General features: G+C 38.1%; 1 protein-coding gene across 1 annotated transcript in view; it reads left to right on the top strand.

Moving 5' to 3' along the window:
* The window catches only part of MED13L (mediator complex subunit 13L), a 388,191-nt gene that overhangs the window by 30,951 nt on the left and 331,292 nt on the right, over positions 1 to 25,948 (top strand). The window contains exon 2 of the mRNA XM_026661254.1: positions 4,196 to 4,433. Within this exon, the coding sequence (XP_026517039.1) occupies positions 4,196 to 4,433 (238 nt within the window). The remainder of the gene's footprint in view (positions 1 to 4,195; positions 4,434 to 25,948) is intronic.

Raw genomic sequence — 25,948 nt, 5'->3', positions numbered from 1 at the left:
TTCTTGTACCCGTGTTGCTGAACCATCTCTGGCAAAAGTTCTGAAGCCATGCTAACTTCCTCCCCTACAAATTCACTGGTTTTGTTGTTTTTTGTTACCTGCTTAGCTAAATAGCTCTACTTCTCTGCCCTCATTAAATCCTTCACTGTCAACCCAAGCCACCTTTCCCCATCACCTTTGATGCTTTTCAAGCACAACCCTCCTTCTTGCTCTCTTTTGTCTTTGCAGGATTTTGCAGATTACTTCATAGAAAAAAATGTAATATTTGGCATGGCCTCTCTGTTCCTTGCTCCACACTCTTTCCATTCTATTCCACACCTGTAGTCAACACTGAGTCTTTCTCCCTGGTCTCCTTTTCTTGTGCCAGTGACATCCCTTCCCTCAATCTCTTAATGTCTCTTAGGTCCTCTCTCACTTTTCTCCTTGCCCTTTCACTCTCATCAGGTTCCTTCCCCTCTCAGTACAAGTATGCTTTGCCTTCCCTGTCTTAAAAAAAAAAAAAATCATTCACCTCACCTCATCCTCAAGCTGTTGTCCAAATCCTTTTCTCTTCATCTTCAGATGCTTTGAATGTGCTGTCTGCAACTGCTTTCCTTCACTTCCATCTTTGACCCACCCCTGTCCCAGCTTTCACTCTTGGCTTCCCACTGAAACGTCTCTCACCAAAGTCTAAAGACTCTTTTGGCCAAATCTCCATGCTGGACTGTATCCTTATTCTCCACAACCTCTCTATGGTTTTTGATAGTCAGCCAATCCCTACGTCTTAAAATCATTTCCTCCACTGGTTTTGTGGCTTCATCTTGTCTCCTTGATTGCTCTTTTATTGTCTTTAGTGGGTTGTCATTCTCTTCTCTCCTCTCTTTCTTTAGGCATCTCCCAAGGTCCTATCCTTGGTCTCCCTCATCTTGTTTATCTTTAGGCCCTATATCTAGGTAATTTTTTTTTTTTTTTTTTTTAATGTGGACCTGACTTTGACTTCTATCTTACGGCAATGACTCATAATTCTGGCTCTCTGCTGTAGTACTATATCTTCCTCCCTCCAATCCAGCATCACAGACTGACTGTCTTACATCAATTTGTGGATATGGAGTTGTCATCTTAAATGCAACATGGCCAAAACAGTCTTTGTTTTCTTCTTCCCCTGCTTTCTCTGTCATTGTGAGCAGCACCATTGTCCTTAATTCAGCCCTTTCGCTGAAAACCACATATTTTAGGCAGTGCATGCATCTTGCCTCTTCTTCCTATACAATATTTCTAAAACCTGTCCTTTCTTTGTCAGCACGTTTCTAAAACCTGTCCTTTCTTTGTTTCATGAATTGACTACTGCCATCTCCTCCTCCTTTCTGGGCTGGAGTACTGCAACCGTACTCTTCTCAATTTGATTAAAAATACTGTTGTTGCAATCATCACTCTTACCACATCAGCATCTTATTTAGTTTCTGTGTTAACCTTGATGTACGGGGAAAGGGGAAGGTATGGTCCCTAATCCGTTATTTCCCCCTTAATCACTTTTACACTTTCTTCTAGCCCACCCCTTCTGCATAGGAAAAGACCGCTCCAAACACATTTTCAGTTACTACTTTATTCTCCTTCATATCCCTTCTTAAGTAGGGGATGCCAGGTCGAAAAGGGACTCGGCGGCTCCGATAGCACTGCGGACCAGGCCGCTAAAAGTCCGGTCGGTGGCGAAGTGGGGCTAAGGCAAGCTCCCTACCTGCCCTGGCTGAGTGTGGCTCCTGGAAGCAGCTGGCACAGAGGCCAGTGGGCTCTGTGCGCTGCCCGTGTCCGGAGGTGCGGCCCTTGCAGCTCCCATTGGCTGGCTGCAGAGCTGGTGCTCCGGGCGGGGGCAACATGCAGAGCCCCCTGGCCCCTCCGCCTAGGAGCCAGACATGCTGGCCTCTTCCTGAAATCATGGAAGGCAGGGAGCCTGCCTTAGCCCCGCTACGCTGCGGACCAGGAGCCGCCTGAGGTAAGGGCTGCCTGGCCGGAACCCAGACCCTGAACCTCCTCCTGTACCCCAACCCCTAACCCAAGGTCGGAACCCCCTCCTGCACCCAAACTCCCTCCTGGAGCCTGCACCCCCTCCTGCACCCCAGCCCTGAGTTCCCTCCTGCATCCCAAACCCTTCATCCCCGGCCGCACTCTGAACCCCTTGGTCCCAACCAGGAGCCTCCTCCTGCACCCCAGGCCCCTCATCTCCGGCCCCACCCCAGAGCCTTCACCCCCAGCCGGAGCCCGCATCCCAACCCCCAGCCCAGAGCTACTTCCCACACTGTGAACCTCTCATTTCTGGTTCCACCCCAGAGCCTGCACCACAGTCCCCTGCCCAGAGCCCCCTCCTGCATTCTGAATCCCTTGGCCCCAACCCGGAGCCCCTTCCTGCACCCCAGAACCCGCATCCCCGGCCCCACCCCAGAGCCTGAACCCCCAGCCAGAGCCCTCACCCCTTCCCGCATCCCAATCCCCAACCTGGAGCTTCCTCCCACACCGGGAACCCCTCATTTCTGGCCCCACCCCGGAGCCCTCACCCCCAGCTGGAGCCCTCACCCTCTCCCACACCCCAACCCCTGTCCCAGACAAGAGCCTGCTCCCACACCCTGAACCCCTCATTTCTGGCCCTCACCTCCAGCGGGAGCCCTCACCTCCTTCCGCACCCCAATCCCCTGCCCCAGCCTGGTGAAAGTGGGTGAGGGTGGGGGGGGATGGAGAGAGCAGGGGGTGGGGCCTCAGAGAAGGGAGGTGGCAGGGGTGGGGCCTCAGGGCAGGGTAAGGGTGTTCATTTTTGTGCTATTAGAAAGTTGGCAACCCTATTCTTAAGACTCATCTTTGCTATGAGGTTTACAAAATTCTGCCCGGTTAGGCAGGTGATGAAGCTGTGATTCTGCTTTTTCCATTTCTTATTCACTGGCTCTTACTAATTCCTTTGTAACTGCCATTCCTTGCTTTACATATACCCCTAATTAAAAGTTTAAAACCTATAACCAGCAAGCCCTGTTACTAACAAAGCTGTACCAATTCTTCACAGTATTCATTTTCACTGCATGTTTCATCCCTATTCCATACCTTTCCTCTGTTTGTGACTTTTAGGGCTTGTCTTCACTGCAGGCTAAATTGGCGCTGCTGCAATTGATGCAGCGGCATTGATTTAGCGCAGTGATTCTCAAACTTTTGTACTGCTGACCCCTTTCACATAGCAAGCCTCTGAGTGTGACCCGGGGGGGGGATGCTCAGTGGTTTGAGCATTGGCCTGCTAAATCCAGCGTTGTGAGTTCAATCCTTGAGGGGGCCATTTAGGGAACTGGGGTAAAAATCTGTCTGGGAATTAGGTCCTGCTTTGAGCAGGGGGTTGGACTAGATGACCTCCTGAGGTCCCTTCCAACCCTGATATTCTATGATTCTATGAGCCCCCTTATAAATTAAAAACAGTTTTTTATATATTTAATATCATTATAAATGCTGGCTGCAAAGCAGGGTTTAGGGTGGAGGCTGACAGCTCGCAACCCCCCATGTAATAACTTTGTGACCCCCTGAGGGGTCCCAACCCCCAGTTTGAGAATCCCTGATTTAGCTAGTCTGGTGAAGATGCAATAAGTCAATGGGAGAGTACTCTCCCATAGACCTCAGTATTTCACCTCAACAAGAGGTGGAAACTATGTCAACGCGAGAGCGTCTCCCACCAACATAGCGCGATGTAGACACATGGTAACTTGATGTAAACTACTTCAAGTTAAGTTGCGTAATTTATGTCGATTTACCCTGTAGTGTAGACAAGGCCTTGGATTGTAAACTCTTCAGGGCAGGGATCGTGACCAGTTGTACAGTACCTAGCACAGTGGGGAACCATAATAGAGACTTTAATAAATGTTTTGGGAAATGCAGTGAACCAGCTTGACATGATGACAATCTGGTTGTTGTGAAACAATGACGTCTACAGTTCAACTAGATTTTTACTATGTTTTGCTCCTAAAAATGTTTTTATTTGCCCTAAAATCTTGTTTTTCTTGTTTTGTTAGAACAAGGGGGAAGTGGGGATGCCCATTGAAGTGTTTAGACACAGCAGCAATAATTTTACCATTGTAAATTGAAAAATGAAACACAGGAATTAAAGTACAAAATCAGAAAAATAATATAAAACCAGAGTATAAACTACTTTTAAAGCAAAATAACGTAATGATTTTTTTTTTTCCTTCTTCAGGCTGAACTCACGGGCATCAAATGGCGTAGGTACAATTTTGAAGGTCATGGGGATTGTGGCCCCATCATTTCAGCCCCAGCCCAGGATGATCCAATTCTGCTCAGCTTCATCCGCTGCCTGCAGGCCAATTTACTGTGTGTATGGCGTCGTGATGTCAAACCGGATTGTAAAGAGTTATGGATATTCTGGTGGGGAGATGAACCAAACCTAGTAGATGTGATACATCGTGAACTGCATAGTAAGTTGTTTTATTCCTTGTAAATCTCTGACTCTACAGTGGAAGGTTTTAAAGTAACTTCTGCATTTGACTTAGTTACAGTTTATGTATACCGAATTCTTAAAAGGCATATAAATTCAACATTGCAGGTGGTACTCATTTGCAAATGAACCACAAGACAAGAATTGAAATGGGCTTGGGATACTTGGGGTTTGGCTTGTTAATGGTTATGTTTTAGTGGAAACTCAAATGTGCTTGTAAAGTTAGCGTAAGTACATGTTTACATAATTTAAAATATAGTCTAAGGTAATTAGAAATTAGCTGATAGAACAAAGGCACCTGCCCTGTAGAGTCAACTCAAGCCCATGGTATCTCATTTAAATCAGTGGGGTTCTTCATGGTTGCCTAGTCTGCCATGTTGATATCATTACACATTTAGAGCCTAAATGGAGAAAAGATGCAACAGGTGAATATGACAGACAAAAGGAAGGAAAGAGATAGGGAGTAGAAGGGTAACAAAGATCCCACAGTTATTATTTAGGAATTGGACACCTTGATGATTTTTGGTGGTTCCCAGTGTTTTGTTTTGTTTTTAATAAGAATAAAATCAGACATTCCTGCTTGATGCACATACATGAATCAGAAAAACCCATCAAGATGTTTAAATCCCAAGTCTAAATTGCAGGGCTATCAAGTAGAAAAAATATTATATATTCTTTATAGTTTATGTTGAAGCTTTAACTTATATCCTTTTAATATACTATTTATATTTATACATCACAACCAAATATGCTTTCCCAGCTCCCTGTCCTCAAAGAATGCAAACCTGGTTTCTTAAGAAATATAGTTGAGATTTTTATAGTTGACTACTCCCATTAATTTCAATGGAATTTATATGGTTAAATCTCTAGTCAGCTTTGAAAATCTCAGTCTAAGGTTTTTGCATTCCTTTACTATTAGGAGACTCTTTTTAGCTGTTCCTTAATTTTCTCCTTAATTTTTTCCACATTGTGTTTTTCTCCTATTTAACTCTTATCCACTTTTCCTTTCAGAGATGGACTTTTACTCCTTATATACCTAATTTCCCTAGTTCCATCAACGGTTAAAAAAAAAATTGTTCACATTTTCAGGGTGCTCAGTTGCCTAATTCTGTAAACAGTGTTTGAAGGATTTTTAGACCATTTTGGAATCAAAAACGTACAGTAAGAACCAAGGAGCAACTTGGCTCTTGCCATAAGTTTCTCTGTAGTCTTTGCCACCAAAACAACTATAAAGCAGTAAACCTTGCAGACTAGTCTAAATGTACACTTTGCTGTGTTTGTCCACCGTGCATAGTTGTCCCCACTCCCATATAATTTTTGGGGCGTGGCCTATTGTATTGCTGTACTACTTTTATCCTGTTTTGTAACATACTAACATTGTCATACTCACATCCTTACAGAATTCATGTTTTCATGAATACCAGATTGTTTTCTTGGCAATGTAACCTGTGAAATCTCAGAACTGAGGGGCCTTCTGTGTGTCTCTAGGCCTATTTTATGCAGGTAGCAATGCAGTCATGTATAATTAAAGAGATGGCTCAGAAGTGCTGCATCAAGCTATTCCACTAATGTTAATTTTTTATGAGGCACCTGTTCTGAGTGAAGGCGCGGGTGACATTCCTACTTACCCAGCTAAGCTTTAATAATATATACTTATTCCCTTTATGAAATGTCATTTATTTAATATTTCAAATGCAGTGTGGGACTTAAGTGAGTTAAGTGATCTTTTTATTAGAAGGAAATTGCAGCTTGCATTTTCTATTTTTATTGTAAAATGGTATAGCTGGTTTACACCTCATGTTATAGGTAACAGCATTGTAATAGTTATTGCTTCCAGAGATAACAGTACCTTGAGACATGTAATTTCTGATGAGATTGTTTGATATGGTTTGGAATAGCATATAGCAAATAAAAAATATTATCACTTTGTTGTGGGTTTAAATTTGGCACAGGATCAAGGGAACTGTGTTGTCCAGCATTTTATGAAGCAACCAAGAACAAAATTTTTAAGCATGATCTAGTCTGTGAATTCTGTACAGTGGCACCTTTCCAGCAGCAGTGTCATACTGACTAAAATTGTATGCGTGTAGTCAATTTCACATTGCCAGCATTACTAGGAAAGTGCAGTTGTACTCTAGTACAGCCACTATCACTTTGGGTGATCATTATTCTTTACTGCTAATGATGCCTCAAACAAAAGGGAAAGAAAGGAAGCCTCTGAAACAAAATGATTGTAGGGAGAGATGTGTGGAAAGAGAAAGATGTTGAGGTTAGTGAAGGGGAAAGTAGGAGCAATTCACGCATATTCTGTGGAGGAAATACATGGAGACTGAATATGGAAGAGAAGAGAGACCCTGAGAAGAGGGGACAGAAGTACTGCCACTGATTGGATGGGTAGTTGCAAGAAACTGAGAAGTAACACCTCCTGCCACATTTTTCTTTTTTTTAATGTATTTATTTAGAATCTTCATCTCCATTTGTAAGAGTATGAAATCACTGCTTTAATGTGCTTTTCATACATCACAAGCAAGTTTATTACATTCTGCTACTAATTGTCCTTAATTATACTTATGCTGCTTTAATTGTTCAAAAAATACAATATATTGGTATTGTGGTGTGCCATTTAATCACAGTGATTCCACGGTGACTGGAATTGCAACATCCATTACAGAAAAGCAGTCATTTCTGGGGTGGAATACCTGCAATTGTTTAAGAACACACAATAGAGCTACAAAATAATTTAAGACAAAAGTAAAGAATCTAATCAACACTGCAGGAGAATTTAGATAGAATGCAATTTCCCAAATTAAAATTGAGACAAAACACTGAGATTAGCATATCATACTCCTGCCAAAAGTTCCACTGGATCTTTTATTACTAAGTGGTCAACTTTGTACATATCACCTAAAAGATAGCAACTCTGGAAGCATATAGACCCTTAACACCATGGTAGGCCACTGGTTCATTATCGACTGATAGAATCGTACAGATTTTAACATAAGACCATTGATTGTAATCATTTCATTTTTTAATTAGACATTGCATATTGTTTTAAAGAGAGTGGAGTGATTTTAAATCATGATCTAAAAATCGCATATTAAAAATAATCAGGTGGAGGTTTTGTAAAAATGAATTTGAGAATTTGTGATTTTGCAACTTTAGATAAAAATTTATAATTAACCAAATTATACTTTTTTTTAAACCCACATCAGTTAGATCTTATTTGAATTTTACAAAACTGCTGTATGAACACATTTTTGTTCAAAACCATTTTTTTTTTAGAATTAGAGTCCTGATCCTGCAAACCATTACACAGGTATGTATCTTTACTCACATGAATAGTCTCATGCATAGTCCACTTCAGTGGACTATGCATATGCTTAAATTGCTCTTGCATCATTGGGGTTTAAAATTGTATTTTTATTAAATATTCCTCTCTTAGTGGACTAATATCTTTGTCATTTTATAACAAAATCATTTAAGTAGTAACAATGAAAAGTTATGTAGACTTTCAATATGTTAGAGTTAGTTGTGAATGTTTAGTACACACTGCCTGAAATGTCAACTGAAAGTTAAAGTTAAGTTTCTAAACTCTATTTAGGCAACTAAGGGTGGAATTTTCAAAAGCACTTAAGTGATTTGGGAGCACAGTTCCCATCAACTTCAAAGTGCAGGCCCTATATGGAAGAATATAACCTGGTTGAAGTATTTTAGTTTCTTTGACTTGTGGAATTTCAGTATATCAGAAACTGGTATCGGTTGCAAATATGTGCACGCCGTTTATCAGTTTTGAGTTTTTCTCCCCATAATAAGGGTATTCATGAGGTCCTGGGGATTTTTCTTTTTCAGAGTAGAATTAACATTTTCAGTATGAAATTTCTTAGTAGAAAATCTTTGTGTAAAGTCTGAAATTCTAATAATAGGAAACTAATTAAAGAAAGGTTTCAGAGTGGTAGCCATGTTAGTCTGTATCAGCAAAACCAACGAGGAGTACTTGTGGCACCTTAGAGACTAACAAATTTATTTGGGCATAAGCTTTCGTGGGCTAAAACCCACTTCATCAGATGCATGGAGTGGAAAATATAGTAGGAAGATAAATATATTACATGAAAAAATGGGAGTTGCCTTACCAAGTGGGGGATCAGTTCTAATGAGACAATTCAATTAAAGTGGGCTATTATCAAAAGGAGGAAAAATGACTTTTGTAGTGGTAATCAGGGTGGCCCATTTCAAACAGTTGACAAGGAGGTGTGAGTAACAATAGGGGGAAATTAGCATGGGGAAATTTAGTTTTTGTAGTGACCCATCCACTCCCAGTCTTTATTCAGGTCTAATTTGATCGTGTCCAGTTTGCAAATTAATTCCGGTTCTGCAGGTTCTCGTTGGAGTCAAGAACAAAATATCTGCTCTATCAATTTAGGGCTATAAAATGAAAAATAAAGAACTAGCAACATCTAAATAAAATTGATGTAAATAAATTTGTGATTTAAATAAAACAGAACTCCCCCTCCCAATCATGGTTTTTATCCATCCTGGTTTGAAATAGAGGAGTTAATTTTATAGAACATTGTATAATTGATGCCACAGTTTTGCTTCTAATTATAATAGTTAGTAGAAAGTTTACACGAGGAACTCTTTTTTTAAAAAAGCTTTTAAAATAGTGAAGACTTGCTTAATATATTCTTGCAGGAGGGAATCAGGTTTTGTTGATAATTCTCTTGATTTATGAGTTTGTTTTTGTAATATAAGGGAAAGCAAAAAAGAGCACTTACTTTTGGAAAACTGGTGGATGAACATGTAGATAGTTAAATGCTGCCATCAGATAAATAGTAAAGTAGTTGCTTTTAAACTTTATGCAATGTTTTTATGGTTTATGGAGTAGCAGTAGTGACTTTTTCCCCTATAATAAGTTTGTTTGGGTTTTTTTTGCACGCACCCCACCCTCCTCTATACCAAACTGTTTTTTAAACATTGCAATCGAACTACAGATATGTATTTGTGGTGAGGGAAGGAAGATAACTTTTTTCTATCCCTGTCTTTAAAACAAAACAAATTAACAGACATTTTGGGTGGGCGGGAGGAAATTAGGTGTCTTCGCAAGTTTGAAAACTTTCAAATTCTTTTTTGTCATTGCATATCTTCAGAAAGAAGGAGGGTCTGAAAGTTCCAGTTTACTTTATGGATTTCATTTTATATGTTTGTGTCTTTTGACACTCTAAATCCAATGTTAATTTTTTAAAAAATGTTCTGAAATAACATCTTAATGGTCCTTCAGTATCTGGCAGATATCTCAGGAGCATAGTGTGTGTCAGCCTCTGTGTATCTCAAAAAGCATGTAGAAGTCCATAAACAACTTATTTGCTATCTGTTGCATGGGTCCTGTGCACTTTATAACCCCATGTTACTTCCTCCTCACCTTAAGAAATAGGTATAGAGTTCACAAATGAGCATGTTAACAGTCTGTAGTAAAGCAAAACTTATAAGATTTAATGATTTGTGAAAGGGTTAACCCCCCCGTAATGTCTTGTGGCTTTGTCTCTGTACTTTTAAGTGTGCAACCTACTGATGTGGGCATCTTAAACCTTGTCCCCCACTGTTTATGTGGTACAGCGCTTATCTGAACCATGAGAGTATAAAGGGTTTGTGGTGTGCATAGTCACATAGATTAGAAACAATGCTGCTGGATAGGTCCTTGATATCTATATTAAGTTTAAGAGTAGGTATTTTGTATTGCCATTCAAAGATGAGTTGGAGGGTACACTTCTGTTTTTGTACATTTTATTTTGAGTAGATGGTGCATAGAATATCAGGGTTGGACGGGACCTCAGGAGGTCATCTAGTCCAACCCCCTGCTCAAAGCAGGACCAATCCCCAACTAAATCATCCCAGCCAGGGCTTTGTCAAGCCGGGCCTTAAAAACCTCTAAGGAAGGAGATTCCACCACCTCCCTAGGTAACGCATTCCAGTGCTTCACCACCCTCCTATTGAAATAGTGTTTCCTAATATCCAACGTAGACCTCCCCCACTGCAACTTGCGACCATTGCTCCTTGTTCTGTCATGGTCGAAGCTGTGTGGTGTAAAGTGTGTGAAGGGAAAGGGGGTCAGAGTTAAGTTTGGGTTTAATACTTCAGTGATGATTGATCATAAGTGCACTTAGCTTCTAATTTGGTGGTTTAATTTATATTACTATACCTTTTATACAGAGATGTGTAAAACTGTTAATTACCTATATGCAGCATGGGCTTCCATAGCATTACCAGAAAAGCTGTACGGCTAGATTCATGGTCAAGGGACCTTACTGTCAAATTTAGGCTGGCTGCTCTTATTTCTTGAGATCTGATTGTTTTAAGTTCACTTTCAGAACTCCCATAAATCACCCAACACAATGGTGGGTTTGTTTCTTTAACTTAAAAATCCCATCTGGTTCCTCTGTGGAAAATCCTCCCTCCTGTTAAGAGTAGACAGTCCTAATAAGATCCAAAAGAAGATTGGAGTGTTCATTGAGGAGGACATGTGCCAAGTCCTTTTGACCCACTGATGTCTGAGCTAGAGGCTTGCAGACAAAAGGTATAAATGTTCAAGAAGAGTCTTATGCCTGCTACTAATTTCCAGTTCTGCTTCTTGAAATTGTAGTTGGCTTTCTTGGGTGCTTCAATAACAATAGAATTTCTTATTCCCCTTAGCTCAGTGAGGGTGTGAAATCTAATTCATTGCTTCCTTTTCATATCAGATTGCCCTCTTAAATACCACAGATACCTCCCAGAAAGGATCTAATCTACACTACCTAATGTGTTATTAATAAAATGGTCCTTCCATTGGCGATAGAAACGTATGCATGAAATCTGCCAAATCACTAATTTTACCATTGGATCTGGGGGATTTCCTTGCAGTCATTAAATGTTCAAACTCTTTGTATTATATTCCTGTTGATCCTAGTCCCCATTAGTTAATAGGGGGCTTCCTCTCTGATTTACATTGTCCACTTTGACTTTGAATCAGCATTGCAAGTGTTCGTGGAAAATGATGGCAATCATCACAACTGTGTTGAGAAAGGAAAAGGCTCAGGTGTGATTCTGTATCTCTGTACTGATTCATCAAGAATTCTACTTCTGATTCCACAAATGATGTGGTCATATTTGTTCATATGTTCCAGGAATTAAAGTTTATAGTAAACTATAATGAAAAGTTTATCTGTAGCGCGAGATCTGGTTTATCTAAGAATCCATTGTCAGATTCATCCTTTCCTAAACATAATTGATCAAGTTGGCACTATAATCCTGTGTGTCAAACCCTTTGTTTCCTGTGGTTTTAGTCTTTTCTTTTGCTGTTGTTCTCAGTGTCTGATTCTTGAGCCAAACCCTTGCTTTTACATCCAATGAGTCCTTTGAAGATATTCTCTCAAACTGAAGATACTGGTAACTGTACAATATTGGTTGCAGGATGTTAGTGTTTTGAAGGAAATTCTGTGAACCAAAATGGCTTATTCTGTGCAGGTAAATCATTAGGGATAGAGAGCTTATCTGTGGTTATTCAATACTTTTGCGTGGTTTGGCAATACAGTTAAAATCCTGCCTATGTTGAAAGATGGAACTGTGGTTTAATCCTGCCCTCAGGCAATTGTATTGTAATGGAGTGTGCTTACACAAGAATGAATAAAATCTAGCTAAAAATAGAATTTTGTATATGTTTTGGAAGCTTTTCAGTTTAAAAAGCAGATGTCAGTATCAACTAAATAATGATTACTATTTAATGTAAAAAATACTAAGGTATAGCTGAAAATAATAGTGGTAATTTAGAGGGTTTGAATTGTGAGGGTAGAAGTTACAAGAATCTTTGTAGTACAAAAATAAACAAATCCCACTACTGGAAAGCCATTAGCTATTGAAAAATCTATCTCCTTGCTGATTACTGATAATAAGAACATTTAAGAGATTTGTTTTCTTAATTCTCCAGAACACACATTGTTTTAATAGCTTTGAGATCATTAAATTTTTACTTCTTTCAGTTAACTAAATGAGAATTCAATTTTTTTTTAACTTGCAAAATTGTGCTGTCACCCTTGGATTCTACAGTCCATTAATTGGAGTGTAATGATTGCTAGTTAAGGTCTGGATTAGACAAAATAAACTTTTTTGTAAGAAGGCATATTAAATGAGGCTATTGTGTCCTCATTTGGGATTAAGAAATTGCTTCATGGGAAAGTGCCAACTCCTCTTACACACATGAGATTGACAAGAGCTTTACTATGTCTGTGCAAGATGTCTTCATTTTGTTTTGTTTCCCCTTTTAAACAAGTCTCTCTCCCCACTCTTTAGAACTGGTTTTATGTTACATGCAGCCAGTGTATAATTCATTTTAATGAATCCATCTCATTTCTAAATGGGAGAATCCATGAGAATTTTGTTTCTGGTTTTCACATAGGCACTTGGATATTCTTTTTTCATATTAACAAAAATATTGGAGGTTTATAGTTGTCATCTAAGGGAATATATATACTCCCACATCAACAGCTTGTAGTTAATGATGCATCATTCTGAACTGATTGAAGAAACTACTGAATACATTGATATTTTTTCCCCATACCATTTGTAGTATGTGGTACTTCAAGATTGCTTTAATTTCTGTTATTAGTCAAGGCCCATGTGTCAGATATTTTAGTATTGCACTTGTAATCTTTTCATATTTGAAGTTTTCTTTTGAAACTGCTACAAAGTGTGGTACAACTAAAAGGGAAATTTCAGAAGAAAAACTATTAGTAATAAAAGGTACCTTTAGAGGCTACAAAAATAAACTCTTCTCTCTCCATTCCTCCTCCTCCAAAGAAGAGGCTAAGTTTCAAGTAGAGAGTGAGAGTTATTCAAGGTTCTTAACTATTTCAGAATTTTTATTAATCTCACAAGAACTACATTAACTACCGTTTTTCTGCTACTTTTTGTTTTTTTGGAAAAAAGTGAGATTGTATATGTTGTAGAATAGTAATTTCCATTGTGCACTGGTTATCTAAAAGATTATTTTGCATAGCTATTTCAATAAGATTAGATTTAATAGGTGGTTATATATATAACTATATGTGTATATATATGTGTGTGTGTGTGTGTGTGTGTGTGTGTGTGTATATATATATATATAGAGAGAGAGAGAGAGAGAGAGAGTTAGAAAGGAAAAGAAAATACAGGAGTCTGAATTTGATAAGCAATAGATGTGAACTTTTGTAAAAAATATGGCAAGATCATCATAACTTGGAAATTTTTTAAGATAAAAGCTAGGAAGAAGTACTACTAACAAATTAGGAAGAACTGTTAAACAAAAAGTGCCTGGAATTAACCAGAGTGTTGAGACCAAGTTGAAGTCCAACTTTTGAATGTAAATAAAAATCTATGTTTTACCACAGGCAACTCACTGAACCAAGTAATTAGTTTTTTCCATGAAAAATTAGACATTATACTGAGGCTGCAGCAGAGCAGTATGTAAAGGATTTATATGCTAGTTATATTAAAATTAAACAATCATTAAAAGATCGTATTTTAAAAGTACTGCTTGAGGGGAAAATGAAGAAATCTAATCAGAATTTATGTTTTTGCTGTGCATTGTGCAAATTTAAGCAATATCGTCTACAGTAGTTGATGTTTTTTGCTTCAGGGAATCCTTTTTCCAGTGAAATGAAGTCACTTAACTGTGTAAAGTAAATCTAAGTTAGCTTCAAGTGAAATCTGCATTAATAGAATTCATTACTAACGTCTGTATTTTCATGTACTGAGTCATCCTGTGAACAAAGACACAGGTTGGCTGTTAAATTAATCTTTAAAACTAGATGAACTGTTACCTTTGATTACATATAGATTCATATTTTTCTAATATGTAAATAATGAACGCTTGTACATAAGCCGTATGATACTGTTTAACAAATGTGAAATAAAGAAGCAAGACTGTTTTTGAAGTTCTCATAGTTTCTCTTTTAAAGGAAAAATTTTCCATTACAGAAATCATTTGCTCTTTTGTTCTTTATAATCTTATCAAGGCTCATTATATTTTGACATGAAAATTTTTTGTCCCTAAAACAATAAGATTATTGCATCTTTTAATTAGGCTCTTAGTTATCATCTTTGCTACATTTGTGAGCATTATTATCTGAGGATCTGAATATATCTCCATTTTATGCATATAATATATATACAGATTTGCATATAGGATAAAAATTGACCCTTTGTTTTCTATGCAGTTGCAATCTTCCATGAAATGTGAGCCACAGTACAATAAATTAAGAAATGTTTCTGAACGTAAACTCTCTCTGTTAAATAATAGAACTTGTTATTTGGGTTCTAATAAATTTTTAGCTGAAATAGTATTCCATAAATTTGCATAGATAAAAATATCCTTGCACAGACCTGGGGAAAAAAAACAGTTAGTAAAGCAGTATATGAAATGCAGAGGCTAGTAGGAACTTTGCTCAAGAAATGAAATAAAAATTTCCTCTCTGTTCATTCCCTATGGGTATTGCTTGAAAAAAATCTTTTGGAGTTAAAAAAATAAACATCTTGTCAGAAGATGTCACACATAGCAGTCATTCATGTAATGAAAAGTAAAATGTGTTCTCAGTCCAAAACTTTGTTGGAACTGGAATTAATGTTTTAAATACGTATTAACACCATTATAAGGAAAAGAGGCAGGGAGACCTTTACTAGCATGTTGTTCTTTTTAAAATAATAGATCCCTACCAAAAACACACGGGTATTTGAAAGGCAGGAAGTGACACTGTAATCTTAATAGTAATTCTATATGAAAATATTATACCTACTATTGTTACTTGAAGGGTTGTAGACTTATTATATGGAACTAATCAGCTTTTAGGTTAACTGGCTGGCATCCAACATCTCTGGCTGTCAAAGGTTTTGTTAACTCACATGGCTTATTCAAGTACATAATAAATATATGTCAACTTTCTGTGAAAAGTTGTGTTCCTGTTTGAGTACTAGTTATGGAAAGACTATAGGGACAGTTTTCGACCACCATTAAGTGGGTCACAGAGTTGGGAAGAAACATCCAAACCCCACAGGTTTCCAGTTGTATAGGATTTTAATTAACTAAACTAAACTAAGCATAAGCATAAGCAAAAGCAGAATATATATATATAAAAACATAAATCAAATGTAGATGAACGTAATATGTTTTCTCAGGTTTGCACATACACACAACTCATACAACTCCTAACCTATGAAATATGTGTGCGTGAGATCTTTTAGACAAGAAGGTGGTTTAACCTAGGGCTGTTTTAGGTATTTGAGGAATAATTCTATAGGTGCCATTCTCATACATTGTGTGAGTTCTGTCCACACACACTCCTGTGTGGGCATGTACATGCACACACGCATTGGCAACTGTCAGCTGCAGTTTTTTTTAAAAAGAGTTAAGGACAAGAATGCAAAAGTAGAGGCATCCCTTTATTAATAAAATAAAATAAAAAAAAACTAAACCAAAAAGGTTCTAACCATCCTAAAAAGTCCCTACTCAAAAATAATTAAGGTGTAACGCTAACAAAAAGTTGAAACTGAAATTATAGGAAAACACCAATCATATATTCCCTCAGCCATGCACAAAGAGGGACAGTTCTCATTCTTATGCTTATAACTTCCCCTTTATATGTTTATGTTCAGTGTCTCAACTTTGAACAGCATTACTTTGTCACACAACATATGGGTGAAAAGTTTAACTCAGTTCAAGTAAAAAGTCTTTTCCTCCTAAAATCACAGTTTTGGGGCTCAGTTTTTATATGCGAGCCTATCTGCTTCACACTATTTACTATAACTGACAATTAGAGGGTAAAAAAATTGTTTGATTTTTGCTGTTTGTGTATTTAGTGCATTTGACAGCATTTTGTGTGGTTGGTTTCTTGGTTTCCCTTGGATAGTCATTGTGTGTTCTCTGCTGTGTGAAAGACCCGCAAAAACTATGAGGGGGAGAGAAACATATAAACAAACCAGGACTAAGTGATTTATAAACCCAACAAAACTGACAAGGAGACTCAGAGCTTCTTTAATTGTTTTAGGGTGGGAGGGGAGTGTGGAAAGACTAGATTTCCAGTTGGTAGTATCCCTTAAGCTTACAATTTTAATAAAAACAAAATCCCTTGTCAAACAGTGGAAAGCATAGAAATCCAAGGTTTACATACCCCAAACAATCTTAAATCTATCCATGTATTCCTGCCATCTTATGTACTCTCCAGGGTAAGGCAGATCTATGTCTGACAAATGTAGTAGTATAGTACCTGGTTTACATATTACCTCTGGATATATTCCTGCCTTATCCAAAACCTAGCAACAGCTGCCTATCTTAAATCCTAGTTACTTCACTGTACTTCAGTGTTTTCTCAAGGACTCTAGATGTCTTAAGCCATGTCCTAAGTTTACATAGCAGAGTGTATGTAGTATAACTTGCATAGGGGTACTTGGGTTTTTGATGTCTGCTGTGTGGAAGCTTAAAATCTATGGTTAAGTATTGTAAAGTTTTCAGTGACTGAAATGAAGTAAATACATTAGGAAGGCAAGATCAGGAATTGGAAAGGTCTTGAGTGTATATATGAAGTCTAATAACAATACTTTGAGTTTACATGGTGACTTCTACCTAAGGATTTTGACATCTTCACAAACAGTAGTTAATTTAGCCTCACATCATTCCTGTTAGATAAGTGCTATTATCCCCGTTTTACAGCTGAAGAAATGAATCAGAGGATTAATTGATTTGCCTAAGGTAACAGAAGATGTATGCACAGTCAGGAATAGAATCTAGATCAGTCCTTGGACTCCTAGTGTTGTCGCTAAACCATCTGCCCACTTCCCAGAGGCAAGCAGTTGATGATGACTTATCAAAGGGTGCTGTGTTGGAGATTGACTTCTGGTTAAGTAAACGGCATGTGTCATTCAGTGGGGTGGTACATGTGTTTCTATTTTTGAGCATGCATCCTTGTACTGAAGTTACCTGACTCATATTGCTGGTGTTGAAATTGCTGGTGATGTGCACAGGATTATGGTGGTTCTTGGATTTGATGTATAGGGTGGGCAGGTTAAAGAGATGTGGGATATAAAAAAGCTTTCCCAGGCTTGCATAGAAGCTGATACAGACTTCCTAAAGCAATCATAGTAAAAATGTATTTTAGGGCATCCTGTATCTGCTGATTTATTGTAACAAATTTATGTGCAGTAACTTCCTTTAGAAAAGTTCTTTTCCCATTCACTACTATTTTTACTATAGCCTAAGGGACTGGGATTTTTATAAATTGTTACGCTGTTGATTGAAATACAGGTTATAGTAGATTAAAATGTATATTTGTCTCATGTATAAAGATTCTTTCTTTTCAGGGGAAATCCTTCTTGTTGGGCTCTTGTCTTTCTTAGCTCAGGCAGGTAGCCCAATTTCAAGTCACTGAGAACTTGATTTAATACTGGAAGGATACATACACATGCACTAATGGCAATGTTTCTTTGCCAAGCATTTTGCCCTAGAAGTTTATTAAATCTTAATTGAATTGAATGGCTAAACAGGGCATTTGTTGACTTGCATGCTGCTTACCAAATGAATCCTCAGGTTTGCCATCCAGGGCAACTTAATCACAAAACCAAGTGTATAGAGCCTTCCACACATAGGCATTTGAAAAAAAAAAAAAAAAAGAAAAAGATGTATGAATGGATTTTGGCCTCTTATTCTCCCCCTCCCCCCCATCTCCCTAAAAGTAGAATTTTTGTTCATTAAGGGAGTCATCAGGATCCCTCATAAAATCTTAATTTAATGACAAAATTACAGTTTCTTTCTCAGAAGGTATCAAAAGTTTTTTCCTCTATGTAAGCTGCGAATTTCAACTAATTCTCTATTATACAAAATTCTTTAAAAAGTGCCTGAGAGAAGCAATTGCAGGAGTCCTTGTCTGCTCCTAGTATCCACAACTCATTCCCCAAATCTTTTCAAGCTATACAGGTGATCAAAATTGAATTTCAAGGCCTGTTGATAGGTCCCTTAGTGGGACGGAGGTATGTCATATGAGAAGTTTACTTCTCTTTTGCTTGCAGAAAAAGGTATTAAACCTTCTCAGAGGATATAGAATTTCAGTTTACTTGTCCTGTGCCTCTAAGGCCATCAGTAGTTTTGAGACTGACTGCCAAATTTTATCTTCGGTTACTAGAATAATCAAAATTACTTCAGTAGAATTGCACAAATATAACTAAGGACAAAATGTGACCCAAAATCTAAAGGAAAGTAAGCAAGAAAGATGGTTTTGCATGTAACTGCAGTGATGCCTCAATAGAACAATATATTTTTTGCAAAGTTTAGCATAAAATACCAAGAATTGTCTACGGGATAGTAGATCTGTAATGGAAAGCCTGTTTCGGAGATTTTGCCTTTTAATGTAGGGCTCACTGCTCTTCCTTATAAAAGTTAGAGCTTTTGGGGAAAATAGAGATGCTGCAGTGAAGGGCAAGAATAACACAGGAAAAAATCTAGGTCTCTCTCCCCGCCCCCTCCCCCGATTCTAAAACAAATTCTTGGATCACTTGTAATCCAAGAATAGATATAAAGTCAGATATCTCTAGTTCACTTGTCTCAATCATCCTCAGTCTGAACATAGGAATTCAGATGTTCACTGCACTAATAGCCTTTTGGACACCATGATTCCTATTTTTTTCAGTTCCATCTTAGGAGGTGGGCACTTCATTGTGGAAGGTCCTCACCCATTTGGGAAACTGCATTATGTCTACCAGCTATAAAAGGAATCTTTTGCGTTCCATCGGAACATATAATCCTGCGAGATAAACTGTGGAGAATGTTGCTCTGAAGGGGTCAGAGTGATCTGGCTTGGTTAATGAGCTGGGCCCATTCAGACAAAATGTGTTTTAATACAACCAAATGCAAGATTATATATCTATATATTGGAGAGGGTGCAGAAAAGAGCCACAAGAATGATTAGAGGGCTGAAAAAATGAATTACAGCGAAGGACTGAGGGAGTCCTTCAAAATGGCTCAATCTGTTTAAATTAATAAATCTGATAAATTATACTGTGATCAAGTCACCTCTTAAAGTAACTTCATGGAGAGAAGATATTCGGTACTTAAGTACTTTCTAATTTTGCAGAAAAAGACATAACCAGAGCCACACATCTTAACAGTGAGGGTGATTTACCGTTGGAACAAACTACTAAGGAAGTGGTTGTTTCTCCATTTCTTGATGTCTTCAAATCAAGACTAGGTGCCTTTCTGGATGGATATATATATCGTCCCCCCCACCCTTTTCTGTTGAAAAGTTTTACACTAAAAATACTCACAGATGATGAAAAACAAAAGTCTAGGACCAGTTAACATCCTTAACTGTAAAAACAATGCAAAGTGAAACACAAAATTGATAAGCAGATATCCTGAGCTATATTTGCAACCATTGCTATGTTCTTAAACCTTTTATTAAGGCAAAGTTACAATGAAAAAAATTAACATACCACATCTTACATTACTTGTTACTTATTCAGCATCAGGTTATTATTCAAAGACTCGAGCTAAAGATTCTAGCTTGCTGGTTGGGGAGCCCCCTTTCTCTGAGTATGCTAAAAAGTGTGACCAAATTTCTAAATACTTATCATTTGTGGCACTTCTTTTGTATATGTACTTGGTGTGAAATCTTTTCCATTACAAGGATAGTCCATATTTTACAACACCACACTTCCATAGGAGTTATCGCTACATTTTCCCAGTAATGTGCATACTAAGACTAGCTGTTAACAAAAATGAAATTACTTTGTCATTCTGTTCAAAATGTAGATCCTCTACCGGTCAGGGGATCTTTGGGAAGCTGGTATTTTGTCATAAGATGTATCTCTTTAATAACTTCTTCCCAAAACAGTTCCTGGACAAAACCACCACATGTTACCCTTTCCCTGCCTCCAACAGAGCATTTCCCTAATAGCACAAATATGATGGATTTTAACTAGAGTCAAATGCCATCAATACAGTAATTTATAGGAATTTTCTTTGAGCGACATAAATTGAAGATATATATCCACTTCCCCATATAGAGACTCACTCATCCAGATAATTTTCTTTGTCTAAATCCCTCCCCCATCTTTTCATCTGATTGTTTTCATATCCAGATTTTTTTCAGTCAAAAATTGTATATATCTTAGAAAGTAAACCTGTTGTTCCAGCATTCTCGTGGGTCAATTTCTGAAATGTGGTTAAAGGTCTAGATAGAGCTGCCTTGTATCCAAATTTCCGAATAAAATGTTTGACTTGTAAATATTGAAAATACAGGATCTTAATATTTGCATTATTACATCTTTTGGCATGATTTTAAATCAGGATCCAGGAATAGCTATCCGTATTGAGTATGCTCAACTCTTACCCATAATGAATAGTCATTTTGATATTTCCGGGGGAGAAATTCCTGATTATTAACCCAAGTAGCTAGGGGAGAGGGCCTCGGCTACAGGAATTTAAAAAACTTGTCTAGAGCTTCCAAAGTGGTCTGGATGACCTTTATTTTTGGTGCCATAAATTACTTCTTAGCTAATAATTATTATGAATAGCTATATTTGGGCTCCAGTCTTGTTAGAGAGTTATCCAGTATTTCAATGTTTTTTGTTAACTTAATTGACCACACCTTTTAATTGTGATGCATAATAAATAATAATAATAATAAGCCAAATTAGAGGCAGCTAGTCTACCCCATGTTTTAGGCTTATACAGAACTTTAGAATTCACCCTTTGTGTTTTTATGTTTCCATGTGAATTTTAATAGCGCATCCTGCCGTGTTTTTAATGTTGGGGATATCAACAGAGATGCACTGCAACAAATATAACAGCTTTGGGAGGACATTCATCTTTGCCGACGCTACTCTACCTCACCAAGAAATTTCATATTTGTTCCATTCCTCCAAGTCTTATTATTTTATTTCACATTGGAGGGTAATTTGCCTTTAAAAGATGTTTATGGTTCTCCACAATAATTACTCCTAAGTAGTTGAAGATTCCATTACCCATTTAAATGTATGTAGTGACAACAGTTGATTTTGACCATTTTGGAATATTGCTTCCTAAAATTTCAAATAGATCATAGTTTATTGTGAAGTCTGATACCTGCCCAAATTCCAATAATTTGTTCTATAACTTTTAATGGGAGTTCTGGATCCTGCAAATATAACCAGATGCTGTCAGCATACAAAGCTATCTTGTGTTCTAATCCAGAAGGTGTTTTGAAGCCTGTTACCAAGGGTTTGTTTTTCGCATTTATTGCAAATGGCTCCATTGCCAAAGCAAACAACAGGGGGGATAATGGACCACCCCTGTCTTGTACCCTTAGACAAATTAAAAGGAGGGCATTGATGACTGTTAACCAAAGGATTTATATAAAGGGCCAATATGCCCTGTAAAACTGGTTTACAAAACCAAGCCATATCAGAACGTCTGAGGTACTGTCTCTCTAGCTGGTCAAAGGTTCTCAGCTTCCAAAGAAAGAAGCGCGAGGGAAGAATTCATTACCGCGTTTTGTTATATTGTCAAGAAAAATTATTTGATATACTTAAATTCTCAGAAAATTTATTATGTGCACAGAGAATAAGTACTGTAATTTTGGGTAAGATATGCCATGTTCTTCATAGTGGGTGCATCCTTGCTTTAAGTGGGAAAACTCAATTACGGAACTGCCAGATGCTTCCATATTTTAAGATAGTAATTGGAGTTTGTGGGCTCATTTAGAGCAAGGAATGGTGGTGCCAGATCAAGTCTTCAGGTTGGTCAGTCTTATTTAAATGAGTTGAGTAAAAACACTTCTATCCATTCTGAGGTACAACGCTCATTGTACCCACATCACTTCACAGTTGTGAAACATGGCTACTGACAAAACCTCTGGAGCAAAACCTGTAAACAAGAACTGGATAGACTAAGTATTGACAACATCTGTGGAAGACTGAGTGTGCAGTTTGTGATTACAGTCATTAGAAGGTTCCAACTATGATGGTTTGGCCATGTTGCTAGAATGACCTCATACTGACTGCTTATAATTGTTCTCTGTGGAAGAGGAGGCATAGTGAGAGAGTCTGTGGATGTCCAAGGAGACAATAGTATAACAAGGCATATAAAACGATCCAGACAATCTCTAAACAGGCTCAAATGGTAGCTCAAAACAGACGTGGATGGAACCTGCTCATAACCTTGTACCTACACAACCTTGGTGTTTGGAAAAAGGAGATGATACTAATTAGAAGAAACCATATTTATAGTAAGGATGATTTTTGTAGTTTCCTGAAAAGTATCAATAGTATATTTTATGGCAGCTTCATAGTAAAGCTGCAGCACTATACATTATTGGTGGTTAAGCTAAATTAATTGAATAGGTCTATAGCTATAGCTACCAAATTCATGGGGCATTTTGGTCAATTTCACAGTCATAGGATTTTTAAAATTGTAAATTTCATGATTTCAGCTATTTAAATCTGAAATTTCACAGTGTTGTAATTGTAGGGGTCCTGACCCAACAAGGAGTTGTGTATGTGTGTGTGGGTATTGCAAGGTTATTGTAGCTGGGGGGATGTGCGGTACTGCTACCCTTACTTCTGCGCTGCTGCTGGCAGCAGCTCTGCCTTCAGAGCTGGGCAGCTGGAGAGCGGTGACTGCTGGCCGGGAGCCCAGCGTTGAAGGCAGAGCTGCCCAGAAGTAAAGATATGGTATGGTATTGCTACCCTTACTACTGTGATGCTGCCTGCAGAGCTGGGCCCTCAGTCAGCAGCTGCCACTCTCCAGCTGTCCAGCTCTGAAGGCAGCACAGAAGTAAGGGTGGCAGTTCTGTGACCCCTCTAAAATAACCTTGTGCCCCCCCCCCCGCAGCTCCCTTTTTGGTCAGAATCCCCAATTTGAGAAACGCTGGTCTCCCCTGTGAAATCTGTATTGTATAGAGTAAAAGCACACAAAAGACCAGATTTCATGGGGGGGAGCCCGTGATGTGCTTTTCATGGCTGTGAATTTGGTAGAGCTCTATCTATAGCTGTATTGTTTTAAGAGCAAAGGGGGGCATTATGAAGTTGGTAGTTCTAGTGCCTGACTTGAGACCTAATTATATTAAAATGATATTACTGATTTTACTGCCTTTTTTTGATTAAGTAAACAAAAACATTTTTTTGGAGTAAGCATTTTTATTTTTCAGTTGCTGAGGGCTCTAAATATGCATTTGCCCACTTGTTAGTGGCAAGTCATATTACTGAATGGCTAATTACAGGGTTTGAATTGATCTAGTATATCTAGTATGGATCATTGGCACTTCCCCCGAGTAGCCGAGCCAGCAATATGGGAGTAATGATCCTACATTGCTGGTTCCTGTTGATCAGCACTCCATTTATTATGACTGTTGTCAGTCAGAGAAAGGGGAGTATTAGTCATGAGTGTTTCATGCTGTGTCTGATACATGCATAGCTGGTAGAATGGGAAGAGCAGTGTTGCTCTTTTTGAGAGGCACCGAAGGATACACTTTCTTCCCCGTTTCTGGAAGAAGCCATTTGGATCCCTCTTTGGAGATGGGCTGGGGGGAAGACAAAGCCAACCTTCCTAAAATCCAGTCAGTCATAATGTGTGAGGAGAAAATGGAGCTGTCTGTCTGTTTCCAGTAGCCTGAGGAAGCAGAACAAACATGAGCCTGTTCTTAGATAAAAACGTTGCCCTTCACATTCAATTCCAGATGGTGATATTTTAAGTACAAAGTAATACGATTGGGCTGAAATACTCACTTTTTACTCAAATAATACTTTGCACTTGCAGAGCTTTTTATGTGAATAACTTACAGCATTTTCCTAAGGTTGGTAAGAAACCTGATTCTCTTGAAGCCCATATAGGGCAAACCAAGGGGTTTTGCAATATGCATACAATTAGTTTTAGTATTTTTTTTCTTCAGTTCAGTTTGAAATTAACAACAGACAGTTGCTAGGGTATTGTGGTGAGATAATACCCTAGAGTCTATAGTCAATCATGCAACAGAATTGTTTTGATTTTTATAATTAAAGCAGTGAATTATAAATGGAAGAATTATTGCAAACATCTTTCTATTGAAAGAGCACTTCAGTCATTTGTTTGGGGACAATTTTTAAAATACAGGAGAATATTGTAACAAAAATGTATCAGGAGCCTTTTTATGAAATCCTGCTATGGTAATATCAACAGTCCTTTCCTTTCAATCATTAATTCTTAGAAATGTAAATCCCTTTTATTTTTGTGATTTGTATGAACAAAATATTTGTACTTTATTAATAAGTTGGTTTGTTGCTTGACATTTGCTCAATTTTACTTTAAAATGTATGTTCTCACATTTTGTTGTACCTTCTATCAGCCAAGTCCATAAACACTGTATCATAAAATAATAGTGTTTTACAGTTCTGTTACACCTTTCGTTTGAAATTCTCAAAGCACTTTACAGACATTAATTCTTCAACACTCTTTCCAAAAAAGAGGTAAATAGGAATCATTGCTTCCATTTTACAAATGGAGGAACTGAAGGGCATATGATGCTACTTGTTTAAGATTAGTGAGTCAGTAGCAGATCAGGGTGTAGAAGCCATATCTCCAGGTTCCTAGTCCTTTGTTCTGTCTACTAAAACACATTCCATGTAATACTTTGCAACGTTCCTGTCTGATGGAGGGGCCTAGAATGTCTTCTGTCCTTTAGGGCAAGTAGATGGGAAATATGTATTCCCTTCATCATATGCGGTTTCTCCTGTTAGAAGGGGGAATAGCTTCTCTCCTACATTCAGGATGATGGTGTGCATGAATACCATCTGTTCCTCTTGATTGGTGGTCCCTACTCTGACTGAGCTCTGATAGCAGTCCTGTGATTAGCACTATAGTATATGTGGGTTGAGGCAGAATAAGGAGAACTTCAAGCAAGGCACTGTCCTGTTCACTTCAGTGGTAGGACAGGAGTATTCCTTTGAATTATGCCTTTTCAAAAGGGAACTAATCATTTCAACTGTGGCTCTGACAGGGTTCACTCACCACTGGTGGTGCCTCCTCCTGGGCGTTCTGGGGATTAGCTTTGCTAGGTGCTGCGCCCTCCCTTGGGACTGTCTTTCTCATCATCCTCTTGTCCTGTGGATCCCTTTCGCTCCAGGAACTGCAGCCTCCTCTTCGTGGCTCTGTGTGCAACAGATTATTCCTTCCTAAGTGGAATACTTTGCATTTGTCCTGACTGGAAGCTGAAGCCAGACAAATTCAAATAGAATTAAACAGAAATTTTTTAACAGTGAGGTTGATTAATCATTGTACTTAATTACCAACTGGTGGATTCTCCATCTCTTGATATCTTCAAAGCAAGACTGGTTGCCTTTCTGGAAGATATGGCTTACCCCTGTATTGAACCCAATAATTTGTGTTTGGGTAACTGGGTGAAATTTTAAGGGCCTGTAACATACATAGTGTTCTGTGTTTCTAGTTTTTATTCGTTAAAAAAAATTTCTGGGAAATTTTCGGTGTTTATTTTCTAA

This window comes from Terrapene carolina, unplaced genomic scaffold (assembly GCF_002925995.2).
Source record: "Terrapene carolina triunguis isolate 2854851 unplaced genomic scaffold, T_m_triunguis-2.0 Scaffold951, whole genome shotgun sequence".
Taxonomy (NCBI): domain Eukaryota; kingdom Metazoa; phylum Chordata; order Testudines; family Emydidae; genus Terrapene; species Terrapene triunguis.
Note: the sequence above shows the minus strand (reverse complement) of the source record. Positions and strands in the feature narration are given on the sequence as shown.